General features: G+C 39.5%; 1 protein-coding gene across 1 annotated transcript; it reads right to left on the reverse strand.

Moving 5' to 3' along the window:
- Nucleotides 1–283: 283 nt before the first annotated feature.
- On the reverse strand, nt 284–21,047 carry LOC117269221 (leukemia inhibitory factor receptor-like). The gene is made up of 18 exons (XM_033646107.2): nt 20,875–21,047; nt 20,573–20,772; nt 19,497–19,648; nt 17,584–17,731; nt 17,196–17,459; nt 16,980–17,106; nt 15,948–16,084; nt 15,687–15,832; nt 15,427–15,580; nt 15,269–15,330; nt 13,291–13,513; nt 8,335–8,514; nt 8,140–8,241; nt 7,875–8,033; nt 6,262–6,390; nt 6,016–6,109; nt 5,838–5,889; nt 284–3,396 (listed from the first exon to the last, which is right to left on the reverse strand). Exons 2-18 carry the CDS (start codon nt 20,673–20,675, stop codon nt 2,914–2,916), a joined length of 2,715 nt encoding a protein of 904 aa, XP_033501998.1. The 5' UTR covers nt 20,676–20,772; nt 20,875–21,047; the 3' UTR covers nt 284–2,913.
- Between the last annotated feature and the right edge of the window lie 2,988 nt (nt 21,048–24,035).

Genomic DNA, 24,035 nt, shown 5'->3' on the forward strand with positions numbered 1-24,035 from the left:
GGGTTGAAACCATGTTTTAGTTTCAGTATCTCAGTGTCACTTTTGGTCATTTCCAAGTAACAAAATCTTCTAAGGGCAGGTTAGACATGTCTCATCTGACTGCTGTGACTCACGATTACAAGAAAACATTTCCTGCATGTTACTCCACTTGGGTTTCACAATTATTACTGCAAAACATACTGTTAGGCAGTAGCATGTCTATATGATGTTGCGTTACAGAGGGTTTGTGATGTATTTGATATTTAGCATAGGAGAGAGATCAATACCCCAAATGAAGACAGAATAGTTTGTCCTATTTTATTTGTTTCACATTCAGTGCATATCACATAAGGACATACAGCAGTTGACAAATTAAATGCATTTCTGTAACATATATATCGATTCATTCTGTTTTATTATACAATATAATTCACGGTGTTATGCTACTTTATCAGTGATCAACAACAAGACTAACAGTATGTTTATGAAGATTCTAAGCCATCCAGGTCATGGTACACCCAGAGGAGTTGCTTTAGTTTCTTAAAGATGTTAAAAGCCCTAAAACTGCGCAAGTTCGAAATTCAAACAAGACCAACAACTAACCACAACAGCGAAAAACAGAGCAGGTCATCCACACATTAGAAGATTGGGAGTTCGATCCCCAGTTTATCTAGCCCATACGTAGAAATGTCCTTGGGCAAAATACTGAACCCCAAATTGTGTGAATGGTTAACTGAGTGGCACCTCTGCCACCAGTGTATGGATGTTTGTGAAAATGTGACATGTAGTGATGCAAGATTAGAGAGACGCTGTACAAATGCAAGTCCATTTATTATTTCCAATAAGAAGTGCACAGACCTATATATTGGGGAGATAATTCAACCTCTAGATCCAACTCTAAGCAGTCTACTGACATCTGAAGGACATAGGACACTCCTTTGGGGACAGCTATGTACACGTATTGGAAAGAGAAGACAGATTGTTTGAAAGAGGAGCGAGGCAAATTGGAATAACCACCACCCAACAAAGGAAGCCTTCAGTTTATGTGAGGTGGTCAATGTGAGACATTCCTTCCCAAGCAGTTTAACACCCATTTACACCTTAAACAAAGTGACTCTAACAGCTCATGTGACAGGCAAGGGCACCACCTATACGTGAATTCAACATGTAGTCGTTTTTCAATGTGTAAGGGCCATGTTGAACTAGAGAAGAAGTAGTTTGTATGATGTGTTGTCCAACTGCATCTGAAATCAAAAGGGTTTATAGCTGTTCTGAAAGACATTCAGTTCATCAGTAAGACGTGATTTTGCCAAGCAGGACAAGCTCCTGGATCAACATCCCACATTGCGTTCCTGGACCAACATTGAAATCAACCAATCACAGCCCTCTGACATCATCAGTGTGCTGCTCCTGTGCTTATTTCAAAGATTCTTTGCACCTCTTCAGAGCTAAGCTAGTTTTCTAAATTGAAGTTAATATAGTTGAACAAAATTCTCAGTAACACTGAACAAAAACCTTGTAAGCTGCTGCGGGGTTAGTGAGTTCGCTTGCCATCTAGGTTGGCTATAGCAAGTAAGCTTGCCAATAGACTAAATTATTGTTCAGTAACAAAGAGTAGGATAATAGCATTTTTTGTTGCAAATTCCTGCAGTTTCCCTCCTTTTTTCCATGTTAATCCTGGATAAATTTGGTTAGGTTTAGCCAGTACCATCATCATCATCACACTGATTCTGGATTTTTTTTTTTTTATGTCGACATCAACCTAGTAGTGATGGTCCTGGATCAACATAAACAAGTTATCTTGGATCAACATGACAATGATGTTCCTGGATTAAACAAATTAGGCTGGATGAAGATGATGGTTCTGGATCAACAGATTATCCAGGGTCAACATTGCAGTGATGGTCCTGGATCAAAACACATAGTTTTGAATAGGCTATTAAAAAGGAGGGGGAATGTGTCCCTGGCAGGTCTTTGCAACTGCAAAATGACATAAACCTATATAATATTATTGAATAATATTTTAGCCTATTGGTAATCTTGCATAGCCTTGTTAGCAACTCGCTAATATTCTAGTCTATTGGCAAGTTTACTGGTTAGCATAACCAACTTAGTTAGCAAACTAACTCGCTAACCCTGCAGTAGCTCATAAGGTTTTTGTCAATGTCAATTTCGAAAACTAGCTTAGCTCTGAAAAAGCACAAATAAATTTTGAAAGAGGCACAGGAGCAGCACACTGATGATGTCAGAGAGCTGTGATTGGTTGATTGCAATGTTGAAATGGGATGTGGGATGCTGATCCAGGAGCATGTCCTACTTGGCAAAATCACGTTGTACCAGTTGATCACATGAAAAGTGATGGAAACAGTTGTGTCAAGAATGAATGGGCAGCGGGTTTCCAAAGCTATTCAGCCATCCAACAAGTACTTCTGAGGGAGTATACTGGCACCTTAAATGACTCCACAGAGGTTAAATGCCTGGGACTCTCCACTAGTCAGTCAGAAACTAAGAATGAGAAGGCTTAATGACTTGAAGAATCTAAAGCAAGTCCAGTTTCCTTTGAGTAAATGCTTCTGGATATAACCAAAGAGTCTATGAGACAGTGCTTTGAGATAAATGGTCACATCAGCATATAAACATGTTCACAATGACAAAGCTAGCATGTTGATGTTCAGCAGGTATTTTTTACGTTGGTAAAAGGTAAAGGGCCTTGAATGTCCGTTAGCTTTTGAATTTATAGTAGCCCATCAACTTGCTGTTGAGCTCTTTCAGTCGAGACCAAAGTAGTGGACAAACAGACATTGCCATCCCTAGAGCAATGCTCCTAGCATGGCTAAAAGTAGGCTTAAAATAACACTGTTATGTGTTCACGTTAAAGTTCCTTTTTCTGGCTACCCTACTTATAACATCTCACACAAGCTATACATTCAGCAGTTATCTGGAAGGTGACTTTGGTAACAAAATGTAAGTGGAGACACAGGACATTGGGCTCCCTGGGTCCTCTTCTGTCTGGTTCATAGTGAAGATCTCTGTGTGACCCTGAGGCTGGTATCCGCCAGAGCTAATCTCTAAAGATGATCCCTCCTGGAGCTCAGGACCTGAGTAAGACTGCTGATCTCCAGGCTGCATCGTCAGGTTGTATGACAGGTTTGGAAATAAACTTCTGAAGGGAGAAGATGGTAACACTGACTGAGAGGGGATGGCTGTAGTGGGTAAGGGGAGGGGTGGTGGGGTGGACTTTTTCAGGGGCTGGTTGTAGTAACCCTTTGGAGTTTGTGCAAAAACAAATGGCATGTTCTCCTGGCTGATATAACCATTTACGGTTGCTCCTTCACTACAGTGCAGCTCCGCAACGTCCACGATATCTTCTTCACTGTGGTGATACTGATCCACATAAAGAGGACATGTAAATTTACCCTGGAAAGAAAAAAACAAAGACAAAATGACCTCAAATTAATTTAAAGATAGGTGGTTTGAGTGTGCAAATGCAAATAACCTCTTAAATGAAAACCTCTATAATGCTCCATAGAAGAAACTCCAACTTTTATTTTCATTGAATATTAAAGAGTAGTAGGGCTAGCACAGCATTTCAATAAATTTGGAAGACTCACAGTCAAGATAAGAGAGTGTACAGCCATGCTAGCCAAATACTAATTTCAACAAGCATAGATATATATAATCATAGATGATTCATTCCTGTGGCTACTGTGCGTCAACGGCGCCGCTATCTTGGGGAGGTCACAGCCAGCTGGCTAGTACTGTTGTGTATCGAGATAAGTCTTCAGCAAACTTGGCGTGCTCACTCAAAAGTCTCAAAGTGTAATTGGGTGCTGGTCCAAAAAATAACAGCATAGCAGAAAAACCTGACAGCACTCACTAATAAGTATAATACTTTTTAATATTTTGGATTGCACAGCAGCAGTCGAACGGACACGTTTCAGCTCATAGCCGTCGATCAGCGTTAAATGGTTTGTGGGCGTGTGTCCCTTTCAACAGAAACCTGCTGGTTCAGATTAATATTAAAAACAATGGGGCATCGGTGACTTAGTGGATAGAGCAGGCACCCCATGTACAAGGCTGTTGCTGCAGCGGCCCGGGTTCGAATCCAGCCTGTGGCCCTTTGCTGCATGTCATCCCCTCTCACTCTCCCCCCTTCACACTTGGCTGTCCTGTCCATTAAAGGCAAAATGCCCAAAAATACCTTTAACAAAACAATACAATACCAATATGGATCATTCATAAATGCAACCTCAGTGATACATCGAATAGTCAATAGTGATGGAAAATCTTGAAGCACACAGTACAATACAATATCAAAGATAGACCAAAATTATATATATATATGTGTATATATATATATATATATATATATATATATATATATATATATATATATATGTATTGGTCTATCTTTTGATATTGTATTTTGTGCTTCAAGATTTTCTATAATTATATTTATTTTATTATATTTTTTTTTATTATATTTAGACTATTTGATGTACCACTGAGGTTGCATTTATGAACGATCCATATTTGTATTGTTTTTAATATTAATCAGAACCAGCTGGTTTCTGTTAAAAGAGACACACGCCCACAAACCATTTAACGCTGATCAACGGCTATGAGCTGAAACGCGTCCATTCGACTGCTGCTGTGCAATCCAAAATATTAAAAAGTATTATACTTATTAGTGAGTGCTGTCGGGTTTTTCTGCTTTGCTGTAATTTTTTGGACTGGCACCCAATTACACTTTGAGACTTTTGAGTGAGCACGCCAAGTTTGCTGAAGACTTATCTCCATACACAACAGCACTAGCCAGCTGGCCATGACCTCCCCAAGATGGCGGTGACATTGATGCATCGCTGAAACGGGCTGAAGCCGTCAACGAGGAATCTGCTGTATATGATATCTATGTCAACAAGCATACTGACATCCTCACATTGACAATGTTAACATGCTGATGTTTAGCAGGTATAATGTTTATCATGCTCATCATCTTGGTTTAGGGTGTCTGCATGCTAATTAGCACTAAACACAAAGTGCAGCTGAAGCTGGTGGTTTTGTGGGTATTGATCATAAACCTAAGTATTGGGAAAAAATTAACCTAATGATGAAGCCAGAGGAAACATCACCAAAATTATTACAATTAATCCTGAAGGAGACATGGCTGTGTTTGTTAAATTCCATGGCAATCCATTCAGTAGTTGTTGAGTCATTTCACTCAAAACCACAAATATCTACCTCTAAGATAAAAAAAAGAAAAAAAAGAAATCAAGGGATCATCAAAGTTATTATGATCTATCTTCTGAGGATCATAAATGTTTGTACAAGATCTCAATGCAATCCATTTAAGAGTTGTTGAGATATTTTAGTCTGAACCAAAGTGGTGGACCAACACACTGGCAATGTCATCTACAGAGCCACACTGCTAAGATAGCTAAAAACGTTCAAAATCAAAGCATCAGAAGCAGAGGAATCCTGACTTAATGTCTCTTGTATCGTCAAGAACCAAAAACACAGGATCCCACGCTTCCCATAATGCCCCACGGTGGCATTTGTCATTAGACCATCCCTACCTTTTAAATGCCTACGTATTTAAAACTTTACACCCCAAGTTTCTTACACAGTCTTTCCTTCAAAAATTTCAAGTCAGTCTGAGATAATATTGATGACTGACTATTCATCACTGTGAATCATCAGGGGTTTTTCTGAGACTTTAAAAAAGCTCCTTGCAGAGCCACAGAGGACATTACACAGCAATGTCCTCAATTAAAGTAATACCCCTTATGACAAATAAGCTGATCTTCATGTGTAAAATTAGTGGAATGCCCCTTAAAAATTTGCTTGTGAGGACCTACCGGTGATGTCAGCACTGGCTTTGGGATTGGAGGGTAGACCTTCTGTTTGATACTGTTGGATGTAAGAATGCATGAAAATAAATCACACAGGTAAGGCAACAACATGCATTCATTCAAATGGAACCATCAGAGGCAACTGAGCAAACTGCACAGAAAATGAATGTACTGATTTGCTTACCATGCCCAATGTCTGAAGCAAACGATAGTGAGGAGGGTAAGGAGACCAAAAACAGTGACCAGGGAAATGACGACTGCACTGATCAAGCCATCACCTGGAGAGTTAAGACAAACAGCCCAGATTAGGAACAGGAGTAAGTCAAATAAAGTAACAAATGCCTGATTGATATGTGTTAGCATAGTTTTACTAAAGAAAACTGATTTGTTCACAAGGATAGTGGTCTAGAAGAGACAGGAAGCAACATACTCGGAGAATTCAAGGTGGAAGTAATGGGTGTATCACCACATTCTCCAACAGCTGTCTTTGCCTTCACTGTGAATGTGTAGGTACCATTCTTAAGGCCTCTTGCTGTTAGGCTGGTGGCCGCAGGATCATCTAAACCAGGCACAAGAGATCGTCATTACAACTAAACTACCCTGAACAACCCCCAAGGTCCAAATTAAACACTATAGAGTGCTTTTTCAGTTAGTTAAGACCCAGTGTGTAAGATTTAGGGGGATTTAAAGGCATCTGGCGATGAGGACTGCAGATTGCAACTAGCAGAAACTAGAACCAGAATTCCCTCAGTGTTCATAGTTCAGGAGGTTTTTAGTGGGAACCGAATTATCTACAGAGGTCTCTTCCTCCGAAAAACAGACAAGGTGATTTGAAACGGTAAAGTCACTGACTATAGCAGTTCCACGTTACAAGTGTTTCTCCTACCCTGTTCAGCTCATCAGCATTTGAGGTGAGAAATAAGCAATGTTGTAACAGACTCTTGGTTCATATTTGATCAGCGCTGCCTAGTTGGACAGTTTGACCACAGCTCATGAGCAGTGACTGAATTTGTTCAGTTTTTGCACAAACGTCAACTTGGACTTAGTGATGAACGTATTGGATTTTGGTGGTCATAGATCAAAGGTCAAGGTCACTGTGCCCTTGACCATCTCATTCTCCTGAATGTAAGATCTCAAGAATGCCTTGAGGAAATTTCTTCAAATTTGGCACAAATGTCCACTTGGACTGAAGAATGAACTGATTAGAATTTGTTGGTTGAGGGTCAAAGGGCAAGGTCACTGTGACCTCACAAAACACATTTTTGGCCATATGTATCTAAATAATTAAGGTCTAATAGGATAAAATGATGAAGTGATGACATTTTATTTCCAAAAGTTCAAATGTAAACTTTACTGTGATATCATAATGTTCTGCAAAAATACTTTTGAGGCCATTACTTAATGTCATATCTTGGGAACAGAAGGGAAGCCATTTGGTCAGATACTGAATTGGTGACTCTAATCTCGGGTGTCCATCTTGAAACTGTGCTGATTGTACAGATCTTCTGAGCTGTCGGGGGAAGATGTATGTGAAGTGATTTTGGAGGCATACAACCGTGAGTACATCCGGTTATTCTAGTTTTTACAGATTATCTGTGTCACGTACTACTGTCAGGATATAGTGACAGTTTCAGCTAATATGACAGAAATTTATTTAACATAAACGTTACCAACTACGGCTTTAATTCTACAATTTTTACTGTGTTGTCATTCAATATCTGGTTTTACAGCAGTGTCCACTTATGGGTGTTAAAAGGAGGAGTTATAGTTACTGAAATGAATAAATGCTTATATCTGCTTATAACTACATTATTGCATGTTAGAAACCATTTCATTTCAATATACTGCTTATAAATGCAAAATAAGGAAAGTAGATAGTTGCTGCAACAGTAGGGACATTGATATGAAGGTTAGTAACAGTTTATCTGACATGTAAATGTGTTCTAATATCTGTGAAGGTGTCTACAGAATAAAAATAATAAGTCCTGTATGTTTTTCTGGTTCTCTAGTCTGTCACCAGAAAATAAAGGTGTGTCACAATACCTGTGCTGAAATTGATGACTTTGTTGTTGTCTGTATAATACAGGACATAGCCTTGGATAAAAGCAGTCTGCTCTCTCAGAGATACAGGGTCCCAGGATACCACAAAATCGGAATCCTGCTGTTTTCCCTCAAGCATTTTAAACAGGCCATCTTGTATTCCTGTGAAATCGTATGAAACACTATTGAAAAAAGTGTGATTTTATGGCACTGACACATATATTAAGCAAATAGGGCTCCACAGAAAAGTCAAACAATTGAAACTTACTTTTTTCGTGGACATAGCCCTCTCTTCTGTCTAGTAGCACAGGGGCTCCCGGGGTGCAGGCATATATGGACAATGAGTATCTCACTCCGTCCTTGAAGTTTTCTTTGGCAAAGACATAAGAGATGAGATGTACTGTATTGTAACATAGGGAAATGTAATGTCACATAGAAAACTATTTTGTAGAATAAGACTAACTTGAAAATACAATGGCGTTGCTCTCACTGGGAGACACTTTCAGCCACTCCACAATGCAGTGCCCTAACGTAGGACACCAGTCCACTATGTAGCCACAGCTGGCTACAGGACTGGCAGACCAGGACAGGTTGAAGCTACCATTGCTGCCAATGATCCGAGAGGTGTTCACTCTTGTTCTGTCTGAAAATGAAATTCTTTCAAAGTTAGTTTTGACATAGTTGCAATTAATTGGCTGTTATTTGTAGCAGAGATTAACGAAACTTGTTGTAACCTAAGTGCATTGTGAGTCTATTTGCCATTTTTGAGGTATTGTGCATTTTCGCTGTGTTCACTATTATGCTAAAGCAATAAATACAACAAATACACTGCCTGACCAAAAAAAAAGTCGCCACCTGGATTTAACTAAGCAAATAGGTACGAGCCTCCTATTGGATAATTACTGCATGGGCGATTATCTTTCAGCTGGCAACAAGTTATTTAACCCCAACTGGTGCAATGAGTTGCTTCTCATTTCCTAAACAACCATGTCGAAAGACACATCCCGTGGTCGTGGAAAAGATGTTAGTCTGTTTGAGAAGGGTCAAATCATTGGCATGCATCAAGCAGAGAAAACATCTAAGGAGATTGCAGAAACTACTAAAATTGGGTTAAGAACTGTCCAACGCATTATTAAAAACTGGAAGGATAGTGGGGACCCATCGTCTTCGAGGAAGAAATGTGGCCGGAAAAAAATCCTCAATGATCGTGAAGAAAAACAACAGTAGAACTCAGGGCTATGTTTAATAGTGAAAGTAAGAGCATTTCCACACGCACAATGTGAAGGGAACTCAAGGGATTGGGACTGAACAGCTGTGTAGCCTTAAGAAAACCACTAATCAGTGAGGCTAACCGGAAAAAAAGGCTTCAATTTGCTAGGGAGCATAAAGATTGGACTCTGGAGCAATGGAAGAAGGTCATGTGGACTGATGAGTCCAGATTTACCCTGTTCCAGAGTGATGGGCGCATCAGGGTAAGAAGAGAGGCAGATGAAGTGATGCACCCATCATGCCTAGTGCCTACTGTACAAGCCTGTGGGGGCAGTGTTATGATCTGGGGTTGCTGCAGTTGGTCAGGTCTAGGTTCAGCAACAGTATGTGCTCAAAGAATGAGGTCAGCTGACTACCTGAATATACTGAATGACCAGGTTATTCCATCAATGGATTTTTTCTTCCCTGATGGCACGGGCATATTACAAGATGACAATGCCAGGATTCATCGGGCTCAAATTGTGAAAGACTGGCTCAGGGAGCATGAGACATCATTTTCACACATGGATTGGCCACCACAGAGTCCAGACCTTAACCCCATTGAGAATCTTTGGGATGTGCTGGAGAAGGCTTTGCGCAGCGGTCAGACTCTACCATCATCAATGCAAGATCTTGGTGAAAAATTAATGCAACACTGGATGGAAATAAATCTTGTGACATTGCAGAAGCTTATCGAAACAATGCCACAGCGAATGCATGCCGTAATCAAAGCTAAAGGCGGTCCAACGAAATATTAGAGTGTATGACCTTTTTTTTTGGTGGTGACTTTTTTTTTGGCCAGGCAGTGTATATACAGGTCCAGTATGTAGGATTTAGGAGGATATTAAATAAATTAGTATTAGTATAAATTTAGTATGTTTTGTTTAGTGTATAATCACCTGAAAACTTAGAATCATCAATTTTTTGTTACTTTAGAATGAGCCATTTTTATCTTCAGAGAGCAGGTCTACTTCCATTGCTATGTTTCTACAGTAGCCCAGAATGGACAAACCAAACACCGACTCTAAATAGGGCCATTTGCATTTTTGTGTTGGCTACCATAGTCAGCAGCCCCTCCGTGACAAGAGCCTTGGAAAAACACTTTTTTTTTTTTTTAGCATGAAACTGTTTTATTCAGTGTTTTGTTTAAATCTCCCGGTCTGTTTTTTTTGTTTTGTTTTTGTTTTTTTGGAGGAAGAGACCTCTGGTCTCTTGGATAATTCATCTAATGCTTAAAACCTCCTTAACATCTGTCAGCAGCCTGTCTCAAACATGCTAACAGCATCAGAGACACACTGATTTGCAACGTGAAATTATTCAGTGGTTTTGTGGGTTTAAATCACCTGTTTTGGTCAAAACCTCCTGAACAATGAACACTGAAGGAATTCTAACCAGGACACATTTCAGCTGGATGGAATCTGAAATCCTCACCACGATGCTTGTCATGCTACTGTATATCCACCTAAATCTTACACACTGTTCCTAAGAAAGAAAGTAATTATAATGTATGAAAAAGGGGTGGGATTGGATAATGTTACTTATTTGTACTCATTTTTGAACTTGTGGTGATTTCTTCATCACAGTGTTAAAGCATTGGTTGATTTCCTTTTTAGCCAACTGCGTTAGCAATTAGCTTGCCTTGTTCTGTTAACGTTTTGGTAAATTTAACGTAGCTTACTGCTTACAGTAAAGATCTACTCCCTCTAAAAGATGATTTCTTATGACTCAGATATAGACACTAACTCACGCGGTGAACATTTAAAAGAACAGTGTATAAGATTTAGGGGGATTTAGTGGAACCAAGTGGTGAGGATTGCAGATTGCAACCAAATTTCTCCCTGTTAGAATTCCCGTATTGTTCACTGTTCAGGAGGTTATTTACCAGGAGCTTAACTATCCACAGAGATCTCTTCCTCTCCAAAACAAACAGATTCAGTGATAAAACTGGTCAAAACACTAAATAAAGCTGTTTCATGTTACAGATTAGGGTTTCTGTGACACTGTTTAGCATGTTGGAGATTGGCTGTTGGCATAGCACCTTCTAATGTGTGCTCACCTTTTGTCTATGATAACTTTAGATCCACGCATTCAAGAGGCTTTTACTGAGAGCCGAATTATCCACATAGAACTCCTCCTCTCCAAAATAAATGGACCCAGTGATTTAAGTCAGTAGGAGGCCTTCAGGGTCGTGATTAGAGGCCATATTATCTCATTTGAATCTTGTAAGAAGAGAGAACGCCTTCGGGATATTGAAAAGATTCTTCCAGTACTGGAAGAAGCATACAGATCCTCCCTCTTATCTGCTGATTACAATAAATTCTTAAAATTAAAATACACATATAACACCATCCTTCATAAACGAATCAGCAATGTTCTGTTCTTTTGTTTGCTTGTTTGATTTGTTTTTGTTTTTTGTTTCTCGCACCCCTGACAATATTGCAGACTGAAATTTCTCAGACTGTATTCGGTTGCTCCATGTATCCTCTGTCCTGTTTTGTTTTTTCATGCAACAATGTCAGGTACTGTGTCTTTTGTGTTTGTATTACGAAAGAGTTAAAATAAAATAATTCAAAATCAGTAAAAACACTGAATAAAGCAGTTTAATGTTAAAACATCAGTGTTTTTCGGACCCCGCTTGTCGCAGAGTGGCTGCTAACCACGCTAACACGTGAGCGACTTGAATGGCCCTATTTAGAGCCAGTGTTTGGTTTGTCCATTCTGGGCTACTGCAGAACATTTTGGGCTACTGATGCATTGCAACATGGAGATCTCCATAGACAAGGACCTGCTCCTTATGTAGATATTGGCTAATTCTAAAATAAAGAAAACACATGTCGGTGAAGATTCTCAGTCATCCAGGTCATGGTAATGAACTGAAGAAGCTTCTTGGATGAGAGGCAAAATGTCTTCAAGAAACGCAAGCAAGTCCAGCTGCCTACGATATAGCACTTATGAAAGAAAACACAACAATTCTTATTTTCACGTGATTATAAACTACAGAAACATACTTCTTATATTGTATTTCTGCAAATATATCCCACTAAAGCCTACACACTGGACCTTTAACATAATGCAGTATTATTTTAGCCGCATGTAGAGTAAATAAACATAACATTTAATGCTAGTCAATGCAGTTCAGGCATTTTTAAATCAGAGTTCTACTGATCGAAAACTGACGCCTAATTCAGCAGAAGACCTCAGTAATATCAGTAATATGAAGTAGTAGTAACATAAATAACTTTAGGCATTCAGATTTATATGACATAAAAGAAAACGTTAAGTCAGAAACACATTCTCAGCCTAGGTCCACATGTAAACTAAACCTGCACCCAACCATAGGAGAAATGTCAGTGGGCTTTAACGGATTAATAGTTTTGGAACTGAACTGAACAAGACAGCTGGTAATGTCCAAGTGGAGGGCTGGAAGGGATCTGTGTTTATAGATACCATATTTAGTCAAATAGTGCCCCTTGGCATCCTGCTTGAGTTTGTCTCAGTATGGTTTTCCCTCAGTTTGCTTCTGCTTTCCTGTTTGACCATTTAATGTATTAGATAACTTGTTTACTCATGTTGATTACTGTGCCGCTCACTTTAGCTATTCTTTTTAAATTGCGCCATGAGTGACGTCACACACAATCCACACACATGACTCACAAAAACAGATAGCTTTGCCAATCACAGCCTCAGTGATAAATAAATATTGCACTTGATAAACTGGATGTTTCACTCCCATCAGTTACAAATGTTACTTCACTACAACTGCAAACCACCATATGCTATGCCCGCTAGGCTTGGGCATATTATGAGACAATGGGCCCCTGGGCAAGGTAATCCATCAGTAATCTATCCATGCTGTGAAGAGTTGTTGCAAGTGGACCCAAATGCAGAACACAAACCAGGAGGCAGATTAAGTTTAAAGTCCCTGACACACCAAACTGACGGTCAGCTGTTAGTGAATGCTGAGCCATCGGTGAGTGTGTCACCCTAGTTGGTGTAGTGTGTCGCACACCACTGGCCTTTGGCAGCCCGTCGGCTTTTTAGGGTTGATACTGTAGGTTTCATGAGCTAATTACAGCTAGGTGTGTGGTAAACTGGGAGAGGAGATGAGCTGATTGGCAGCCAGGTGTGCCTCCAATGGCCAGGATAAGACTAATTTGTGTTAGCGTCATACCTGAATTGAGGCTGGGGATGGTGATGGTTGATGGCGTTGAGCTGCCATTTATATTCCTAGCTGTAACTGTGATGATATAGTCTTCACTGGTGTCCACGCTGAGGGCAACACTATGGGTGTTGTGAGCCACTGTGGTTCTATTTTGTCGTTCTCTCTCCGTCGCCTTTGCCCAGGTCACTTCATAGTCTAGGATCTGTCCATGACTCTGGTTGGCCAGCAGCATCTGTAGAGAGGTAACAGGACTTAAGCTTACCTGCCAAAGCACACCAATGGAGATCAACTTTGCTTTCCAATAAGGCATGCTTTATAAAGTTGTAACTAATAGCTGTATTAATGGTTAATACATCATTTACTAATGTTTTACAGATTAGTTTTAATACACTCATTACAAGGTGTGAAAAATCCCTGAGGCTAATTAGTCGTTAAACAAGTCATTAATAAAGGGTAATGTGCCTTACTTTCTAACCAGCCATCTCGTCTGCAGTTATAAATGTTAGTAAGTCATTAATAAGAACTTTCTAACAAGCAAACAACAAAAGTAGTTTATGCCAATGACAGAGCTAAACTCCCCAAAAAATGTATTTTAAGGTGTTTTTGAACTACAGTAGCCTAGAGAGTAAAGAAAAAGACCCTCCTGATGTTCCAATGACCAGCAATGACAATTAAACGGCTGCACACACACAAACACAGCACAGAGCTACCAGCTTCTGACCTCATGACAGCCACAGCTGCTTGCTCGTGTTAATGTTCAAGTTACCACTTTGCTACCGTTAAACTGTTAGATGTTAACAGTAACATTACAGTTAACAAAACGAGTCAGCAGCCGACCTTTGCATTTACATTTAAGTTATGTTAACGATGATGAGTTAAACTCTGCAACAGCTCAAATCATGATACTAACATTAAACACTTAACTTATCTATGGTCAGTGTTTTATGCACAGCAGATGTCCTCTAGTTTAGAGAGGCAGGATGAAGTCCAACACTGAAAATAAGCAATGTGCTGTGGATGGGGGTCAGCAACAAAACACACTCTAGCTATGTAAAAAAAAAAAAGAACAGTATCAGTTTAAGCAAGACTCCACTGACAAAAACAGTAATTTTAGCTTACTGAACACAGGAGCTGCTGGTCTACCGCTGCTTCGATGAGTCGGTTAGTTTGTGTTATTGTGTGACTTTGGTGAAGCTGAATTAACCCTTCTATAGGCCAAAGTCACACAATAAAATAAACAAAATAACAGTTCAAGGCAGTGGTAGACCAAAGGCTCCTGTGTTCAGCGATGTTAAATCACTGTTTTTCTCAATGGAGTCTGGCTTTGAAGAGCTCAATATGATGGCTTCTTTTCCTGTTGGAAATCACTGTCTGACATTAAGATAAAGCAGTGGAAATACTCTTAATATGGAGTACACTTAAACTGACATTGATTTTTTTTAGGTGGGACTTTTTTAGGTGGCTAAGATACATTCCACAGCAGCAGATTGCTGAGCTTCCATGTCAAACTCCAGCCTGCTCCTCCAAACCGGGGGCATGTCGACGGAAATCTACTGTAGCTATGTAATATACTGTGTACGGAAAGTACCCTATACAGCCCCACTTCAAAAAATCTGAACATGTTCTAGTAGAAATCCAAAATACAAGTATAAACCTGAAATTGAGCATAATAGGTCCCCTTTAAGTCCTCAACTGTAAATATCAATAAGTTATTGAAAATGGATTTAGGTTTGAATGCTCTGCAGCACTTTTCCAGAAGGTCAGAGGTCAAATGGTGAAGTTGAAGCAGGCTACCTGAGGAGCTAAAAAGACAAGCGTCCTGCTGGAGGAGGGTAAGCAGAGAGCCAGACAGATTTTTCACAACCATATAACTGATTTATTAAGCACTGGTATAAAATAATTCACCACCCACAAATAAAGCCATTAATTCATAAAGCCTATATAAAGAGCAGCTTATTAGAAAGTGGTATCCACTTGTCTGACTTACTTTCCAGATGGCTATTATCTGGTTGTCCTTCATCTGCATCCAAACATCAAGAGCATCTGGGACTGTGGAACAATGATGACCAGATTTGTAAACATTATCTATGAAACTGCCATTATGGGTTAAAAGTTTCAAGGTTTTTACGTTTTGTTATTACTTACCATCACCCCTTGTGTGGAAGTTGACACTTTTGCTCCAGTCACTCCATTTCCAGAAATGCTGTGTTGTTCCACATCGTACTCTCACATTATATGACCAATTTGGTATTAAGTAATTTAAAACTGCAAAATTAAGACCAACTCCAAAGATTTCACTCTGGTAACACAATACAGAGAAAAATTATGTTAGTGTAGTTCAGAAAAGGACTTACTTTAAAAAAAACTTTGCTACTGTCTTGCCCTCCTTTCTTTTGTCAACTCACTATGGTATTTTTTTCAACATGGCTAATGTTTACTTGGCATGTTATATTGAGATTATAGTACTGTTGCACGTTCCACTCCCACTTCAGGCTGACATTTCTGGCATTCACGGCTGAAGCCGTCACTCCCTGTGGAGCAAACATGTGCACTGAAACAAAAGACATAACTACAGTCAGCTGAATTGAATTATTTAAAAGAGATGTCAGTGACTGAATTAGCATTTTAGCACATACACAATAATACTCATTTGTATAAAGATATACCTCTTTTAGTCAGGTCTGCAGTGTCTGAAAGATTCACCTTCCCAAGCGCATTTTCTGCTGTCAATGTCCAGTTTCTCTCACCAACATCTATTCGCTCTGTTTTAGAGCATGTCCCCTTCGACGGATCCTTACATGGACTGAAATACAAATGCCAGGAAAGTCTAACATTTCCTTTGATACATACAATTTGCTTAATTCTTTTCCATGGCAGAAACAGGCAACCAGGACTACACCTCCAGTATGGAGGCAAACAAAGGCCACACATTAAAGAAATTGTAAGCTACTGAACACCAAATCCATCCATTTGTTATTCGTGTTTATCCTCTTAGACAATTTTTGTAGTGGACAAATAGTGGTACTGCGATTTCTGGGGTCTGTCACATGATGCCCTGTGGCCCAAAAATACTTTTTCCCATTGACTTACACTGGAAAGGAGAAATCTGTTAATCAGGGGATATATTTTTTGAGTGACACAACCCCTACAAAGTGGCTCATTTCACTATCAGCATTTAATCCATTTGGTCTGATAACATTTTGTAAATCTAGAAGAGTCACAAGAATAAAGTCAGCAGCTGCACCAACCCGAATCAACCAGCTCAAACCCTAGCTCTGGGGACCAGATAGCCCTGACTCCCCGCTGAATCAGCACAACTTCTGTTGCTGTTGTTACTCAGGTTAGACTTAGAATTCCTGCTGGCCATCAGCCAGCACTGGGGTTTGTGCTGGCAGATTTGAGCAACTACAGCTGCCAAACGAAGGTTCGTCTCTTGACAAAGGTTTGTCTCTTGCCTTCTCTCCTCCCAGTGAAGCAGTCCACGGTGGTGGGGAGTAAGGCAGAGGGACTGCGGTGTGGCTAGTTAGCTAATTCTTGTCTCATCTGCAGTCCACTAGAGAAAGACAGAGAGAGTGGGGTTACAAAGGGCTGAGCTGTGCGCTGTGTGTGACTCTACAATAAAATTCAAATCTTTACAGCCTTGTTTGCTTCCATACTCCACGTGTGGTTACACCTGTTTTACCTTTATCATAGCCTACCTCCCAAGTAGCTGATACTTTGTTTCCTTCTCTATCTTGCTGGAGGATGTTCTTCCTACTGTCCAGTGACATTCAACCGATGTCAGATTTCGGGTTTCACACTGAAGGTTACTGTCCTGAGGTGGGTCTGAGTGAAGAAAAAAACCCAGTGTTTATTAACAAGACAAATATAAGACTCCAAAATCCCCAATTCTGCACAAAATAGGTCATACTTACAGCCAATGTAAGCACAAGCCCCACCAATATTTGTTACTGTTTTACATTCCACATTAGTGCAGCTGTCTCCTGATGCCTGATCCAGGTGGACAGTCAGGTCAAATATCTGATTGCTGATTTTAGTAGGCTTCATATCAGCACCATTCAGATACATTTTTTTTAAATCTTCCCCCGCAGGCAGAACACAGCAGAAGGTGAAACTACTGCCAACCTTGAGCCTCCTGTCCCTTGGAAAAACCTGTGGCTCTTTTGAGGTGTTCATCTCTGCAAAAACATGATAATGGACATGATAAGGACAACAAGCAGAAGTGTCATATGTGAAATGTGTAATGGTAGTTTGAATGTTTTTAAAGGTCAAAACAGGGAGTTAAGTAAGCTGAATATTAACCAGGAAGGGTCCGTTCTTGTTTCCATGGGCTTGTATGGTTTTTGTATCGGGACCTGAGCCTGACTGAAGCACACTCCAATGCCAAAGAGGACGTCCAGTTCCAAGAGTGAGTGGATTCTATCTGCTCGGGCTTCACAGGAACTTCAGCCTGAAACATTTTCAAAATCAAATTACAGATATGTCCTTTTGGCTAGTCCAGAAGCTGTGGCTATAGTTATGGAAGACAGCAACACTGGTGCAAAACAAATTAAAATAACACTAAGGGTGGTTTCACACCTATCCTTTTTGGTTCGGTTCAATTGAACTTAAGTTTGTTTCTCCCCTTAGTGCAGTTTATTTGGGCAGGTGTGAACACAGCAATTGCACTCAGGTGTGCACCAAAACAACCGGACGGAGACCTTCATGAAGAGGTGGTCTTGTTCCGGTTAAAAATGCATCCTGGTGCGATTTGTTTGTGGTGAGAACATGTACCAACTTTGATCCAAACCAACGCAGTCGTATTACGCATTGTTTGGGTTAATCAAGCATTAGCATGTTAAAGTCCCGGAAGATTATTAATGTGCGCCTCCTCCTGTACTGCCTTTGAATGCAAATTTAGCACATCCAAATCTAATGCATCAAAACATTGTTTTCTAGTTGGAGCTGCAACTCATTTTCAAACTGTATGGTTTGCCTAAAATGATCAATGACAGCAATATAGTCCACGATGACCAGAGCTAATATCAACCCACGTAGTTGTCCCTTCATTGTAACCTTAGAAAGTGTTGCATTTATCTTGCAAGTGTACTCCTCTTCAACATTTTGTTTTCTTACTGGATTTTTCCATGGAAATTCTGACCAATCAGCTTTCTCACGCAAGGCATTTTATCTTGTCCGCTTGTAAATGCTGCCGTGAGAACACAAATAACTCTAGGCAATTATGTAACTTTGTACCAAAATTAGTCCCTGTAGGACCAAAGCAAGCAAACTCTAGGTCTGAGAGCACCCTAAGAGTCTTTGACATCTGCAGTTGGGTTCCTTTAGTCCTCTGATACTTTGTTGCATTTTAGTTTTGGTTTGGCTCCTGTTCACAATGACTTTTTGCAAATGAAACAAGAGGAGTAAACATGAAGATCTACTGACTGACAGGTAACTGATGGGACAGTTTTGGTGTTTGTCATCCTGCATTACCAGTGCATCATCAGGAACCACTGAGGAAATCAAATTCTGGTGGCGGACAGAAGTTTATGCTTCTGAAGTGTTTATGTTGATATGTTGAGAAATAACTGATTGTAAGCATTATTATTAGGCTGTTATTAAACTGCAAATCAACGGCATGTTATGAACAATGACTAACACAGAGACAGGATGGAAAAAAAGGCATCTTGTACAATAATGATTTGGGGCTTAATACTGTGGGATCACTGTCACACACTTTTTAATGGACTTAATGAACTGACAAAGTACACGGAGTCGTATACTACAATGGCAGTTTTAAGAGTTTTTTAATCTGGGAAATTATCCTTACTTATTGGCAAGTGTGTTACCATGGTTATATTTATGCATTAGCAGAAACAGTTTATGGGATATATGTGGCATTTGTCAGGATCAGTCATGAGATTGCGGATAGATTTCACAATCAGCAGATGGATTTATTATTGATTTAGTTGTTGAAATCATGCTAAAATCACGTCTGCTATCATAAAATCCTGTGGTTGCTTTGTTTCCTTTAACACCACAAACAAACAGTACCCAAGTCAATTTGGAAGTGGACCGAGACCCACCTTTTTCAGTGGTCTCGGTTCGGTTGTTTGGTCCCCATCAGGGTTCGATTGACAACTGTCATACCAGCCCAGACAAACTTTACTAACTGTACAAAAGCACCTGAGTTTGTTTTAACTGAACCAAACAGGTAGGTGTGAATGCATCCTTACATAATGTACTTGCTCGTCTGCTATCAGAACCACCAGCTCATAGATCAGCTCATCCTGTACTGCAGAGCATGAAGGCTCGACTTTCCATGTCACGTGGATCATCTGGCTAGAGCTGCGAACTGTCAGATTCTGAGGTCCACAATGCATGACACCTGAAGAAAAGGAACATAGTACATTTTAAAGGATCGTGGCAGAGAAGGTATTCAGATCCTTAACTTAAGTAAAAAGCACTAACACCACACTGAACATACTCAGTGACAAGTAAAAGTCCTGCATTAACAATGTTACTGTAAAAGTTGGTAAGTATAATCAGAAACATGCACTTAACATATTAAAAGTAAAAGTACTAGGGGTGGGGGGAAAGAAAAGAAAAAAGATACAGCATAGTACCCCGATATTTTTGCGTGGCAATATCATATCAATACACAAACTCATGTCGATTTTTTATGATATAAATTATTAATATTACAAATACAAAGTAAACTTTTGGTAGCCTACTAGAATAATAAAATCCTTTTCTGTCCACTAAATACATTTTGCTACAATAAAATTTCCTTAAGTCAGATGAAAGGACTTAAAACTTTATCTTATTAGATAAAACAGATGTTGACAAAGTTTTCCTTTCAGTATTTACAGCTGAAAAAAGGTAATAACTTGCAATATATTTTATCACAATACTATAACAAGTGTGCTTTGAATCCAATTGCAGCACTCCAGAAGCCAGTGACAGCTGGTAATGACCTGTATTTATAGGCTACATGGAGTAAAAATGAGGCACAGGCAGACAGAAAAGTGTATGGCAGGTGAAAAGTGCCCACTGTGACAAATACACAGCATATAGCAACACATTTAAAATCACAATATTATCGTATTGTGACATAGTATCCTGATAATATTGTATCTTGGATCATGTGGTGATTCCCAACCCTAAAACGTACCCACTGCAGACTCTAAGAAAAAAACCCTCAAATTTCTTAAAAATAAATAAGAAATAACTTAAATGCTTTATAAAAATATATGCCAATTGTTTTTCTGATACCTGCAGCCTATTAGAAGTAACAGGAAAACACACTCACCATTGTCTTGGCCATTTCCATCCATGGCCATTTGTATGCTCCTCCAGAACAATGAGACCAGTAATATCCATGTGATCATCGTAATTCCCCTTACAATGACCATTTGTGGCCAATTGTTGTTATTTCCGTAAGGTCAGCTTGGCTTCATGGATTTCGCACTGTCCTCATAAAATTAAACATCCACTGATTACACTTGATACCTGTGGAAATAAATGTCAGTTTATTTAGTGTCAAAATAATATATACTTTATTAAAGAGCATATTCCCAAGGCTTTTTTATAAGGATGAATCAAAATACTTACATGAGGAAGTCCGACTGGTTGTTAAGGCTCTTACATAGGAAATAAATTTAATTTGAAGGCTAAGAATCAAACAGAAAAAATCATAGTGTCAAGTTACTCTCTGAAGGAGCACTCCCTTTGAAAGTAAGGCCAGTGATACATGCTTTGGAAATCCATTTGCTGCTTGAGCGCATAATGATTGCGAAATCCATGTGGATTTCAATGCAGGAAATGGGGAGGCTGCCTTCTGGTAATAGTGAGTCACAGTGGCCAGATGAGACATGCCTGACGTGCACTCACAATGTTTTGGTTCTTGGGAACTACTTAACAAAGAAAAAATAGTTTCAGTATCTCTGTGTGTCGGGCGGTTATCAACACAGGAGTACAACTCCTCAGATTAATCCTTGTGGGTCAAGGCTGTACAATGGAGAGAAATCCGGAATTTATACAACTTATTGAAAATGTTTTCGTAAGAAAAACACTTATCAGTCTTTCCTGTTCTGTTATCCAGACAGTGCTTTACATAAGGCAAACATGTCCACACAACCAAAAAGCTCTTATTGGTTTCAAGAGACTTAAAATAGACACAGTTGTTAGATACTAAATTCCAAATGTTTTCTGTCCACTGTACATTAGTCCACTTAAAGGATAACTTCAGCATTTTTCAACCTGGACCCTACTTTCCCATGTTTTTGTGTCTAAGTAATGAATGGGAACAGTTTTTTAAACTGGTCCAGTATTGAGTGAGGGGGCTGCAGCCACAAAACAAGCTGCAATTTTACCACGTGGGGCATTTGTGCAATGTCAATTTACATCCACTAAATGTACTTGTTTTTGCAACTGACAGGCTCAGATTGTTATTCTGAATGTCTGACAACATTATGGAAAGGATCTCTACAGAGAAAGACCTTTTTGTTCAAGATTAAGATCCTCTTTGTTTAACCAGAAACAGCTCCGGAATCACCATCGCCACACCCATCGGAGTCAAGAGAAACAAAATAAAACTCACAAAGGCCATTTTTGTTTGTCTTTCCGTTGATCCAACAATCACCAACACTGGTTTACAAAATAAACTCTTAATTCACCCAGTTAGATGTGAAAATACGCTGCCTCTATACACACTAAAATTACTGTTTATTTAAATGGCATCTAGCGGGTATGGAGATCGTGATTTTGGGGCTGTTTCTGATTAAACAAAAAGGATCTTACTCTTTAACAAAAAGGTCCATCTGTGTCGGTATCCTTTCCATAATGGAAGCCCATTTCTCACAAAAAATCCTATAACACCCGCTAACATCTGGCTTTTGCATTTAATGGGAAAGGTTATGACTGGCATTCACACCCAAGACAAATGACTCTGCAGTAGTCATGTCATTTCCGGGTACCAGCTCCAGTCAGCTCCAATCAGCAGTAATGAAAATTCGACAGCCAAATGGACACGCAAATTTTAACCCCTTTGCTGGCGAGATTCAGTGACGAGCTGCCACAAATAACCGTCTATCTCCATCCAACCAGCACTCAAACATCATTCCAAATTAGTCAACATTGAGATTTAGGGAGTGACTGAATAAGTAAAAGATATAAAAAAGAAGTAACTTGTTTTCTTGCCCGTTTGTGATATGGAAGGTGACACACCAAAAAAATAAATAAATAAAAGGAAGGCATACTCATCTAGTCTGGTCTACAATGGCAAATGAGTCTATGGCCTATTTTAAGTGGGTGTTCCAGCATTTAAAAAAACCCACTTAAACATGCAAATTTTTGTAGAAAAGGGGGATTAAGAACACAATCAGAGCCTGTTGGTGGCAAAAACAAGCACTTTTAGTGGACTTAAATTAATAGTGCACAAAAGCCTTGGGTAGTTACATTGCAGCCAGTTTTGTGGCTGCTGACTGCAGGGTTCTCACTCAATATTGGACCAGTTTCAAAAATGTGTTGTTTTCATTAGTTACTTAGACACAAAAACATGGGAACATTTGGGTCCAAGCTGAAAAATGCAGACGTTACCGTTTAAAGGAGCTGTTTGCAACATTCAGAGCATATCCTGTCAATGATTCAGAGTCTGGGACGAGACTGTTTGCACATAGTTCTCAACATGGAGGTGGCTGAGCCATTAGCTAGCAGCAAATGGTGTTAATTCAATAAACAACACTAAAAAGAGCAAGAGTGCTCACAGAGCTGGGAACCAGAGGGTTGGCGCTACATTTCCGTGATGACACAGTCCCGATATCAGCTATAAATAATGTATGACCGCAGTGAAGCACACACAGAGAAAGCATGATTTTATTCTCTGCTCAGGATGCCTTTATTCCACTATATCTTTACATAGCAAATGCTTTGCTGCTATATTAATGCTCTGAATGTGGCATACAGAACCTTTAAATATGTTCTTCAGAAATGTTACATCCGTGGGCAGCTTACAGTCCAAGAGGAAAGTAGAAGAGGAAGCTGAAGCCACTAAGTTACAAAAATGCAACACACAGAATGCATTTCAAGGAAAATGTTCTCAGTTACTCGTAGTAGCCCAACATTTCACAGTATCCTCATAACTCATCTTATGTAATGGGCTCTTCCAAACCAAATTCAAATACATAGCATTTTTTGCATGATGCAAAAGGAAATTCTTCAAAATTGCCAAAACATCCACTTGGACTAAAAAATGAACTGATTGGTTTTGGTATTCAGGGTTCAAGATCACTGTGACCTTGCAACTGTCTCATTCTCATGAATTCAATATCTTGAGAAGGCTTTGAGGTAATTGAGGTAATCATTTTGGCACAAACATCCACTTGGACTCAAGAATGTACTGATTAGAATTTTGTGGTGGAAGGTCAAAGGTCAATGACAATGTGACCTCACAAAACATGTTCCTCCATATTAATTCAAGAATTCATAAATCATTATGACAAAATTTCACATAAATATCTAAAAGATCAAAGGTCAGTTTCACTGTGTTTCTGCAAAACCACTTTTCTGGTTAGTATTCTTATCTCAGGAACAGAAGGAAAGACATTTAGTCAAGCACTGAATTTGTGACACTAATCTTGGGTGTCCACCTTGAAACTGTGCTGATTGTATAGATATTCTGTGCTGCCGGGTTGAAGATGTGTGTGAAGCATCCACATTTTCACAGACGTGGATTTAAACTGCATCTGCAACTTGACCAGTTTGCAGAGGCATAC

Source organism: Epinephelus lanceolatus, chromosome 19 (genome assembly GCF_041903045.1).
Source record: "Epinephelus lanceolatus isolate andai-2023 chromosome 19, ASM4190304v1, whole genome shotgun sequence".
In the NCBI taxonomy this organism is placed as follows: Eukaryota; Metazoa; Chordata; class Actinopteri; order Perciformes; family Serranidae; genus Epinephelus; species Epinephelus lanceolatus.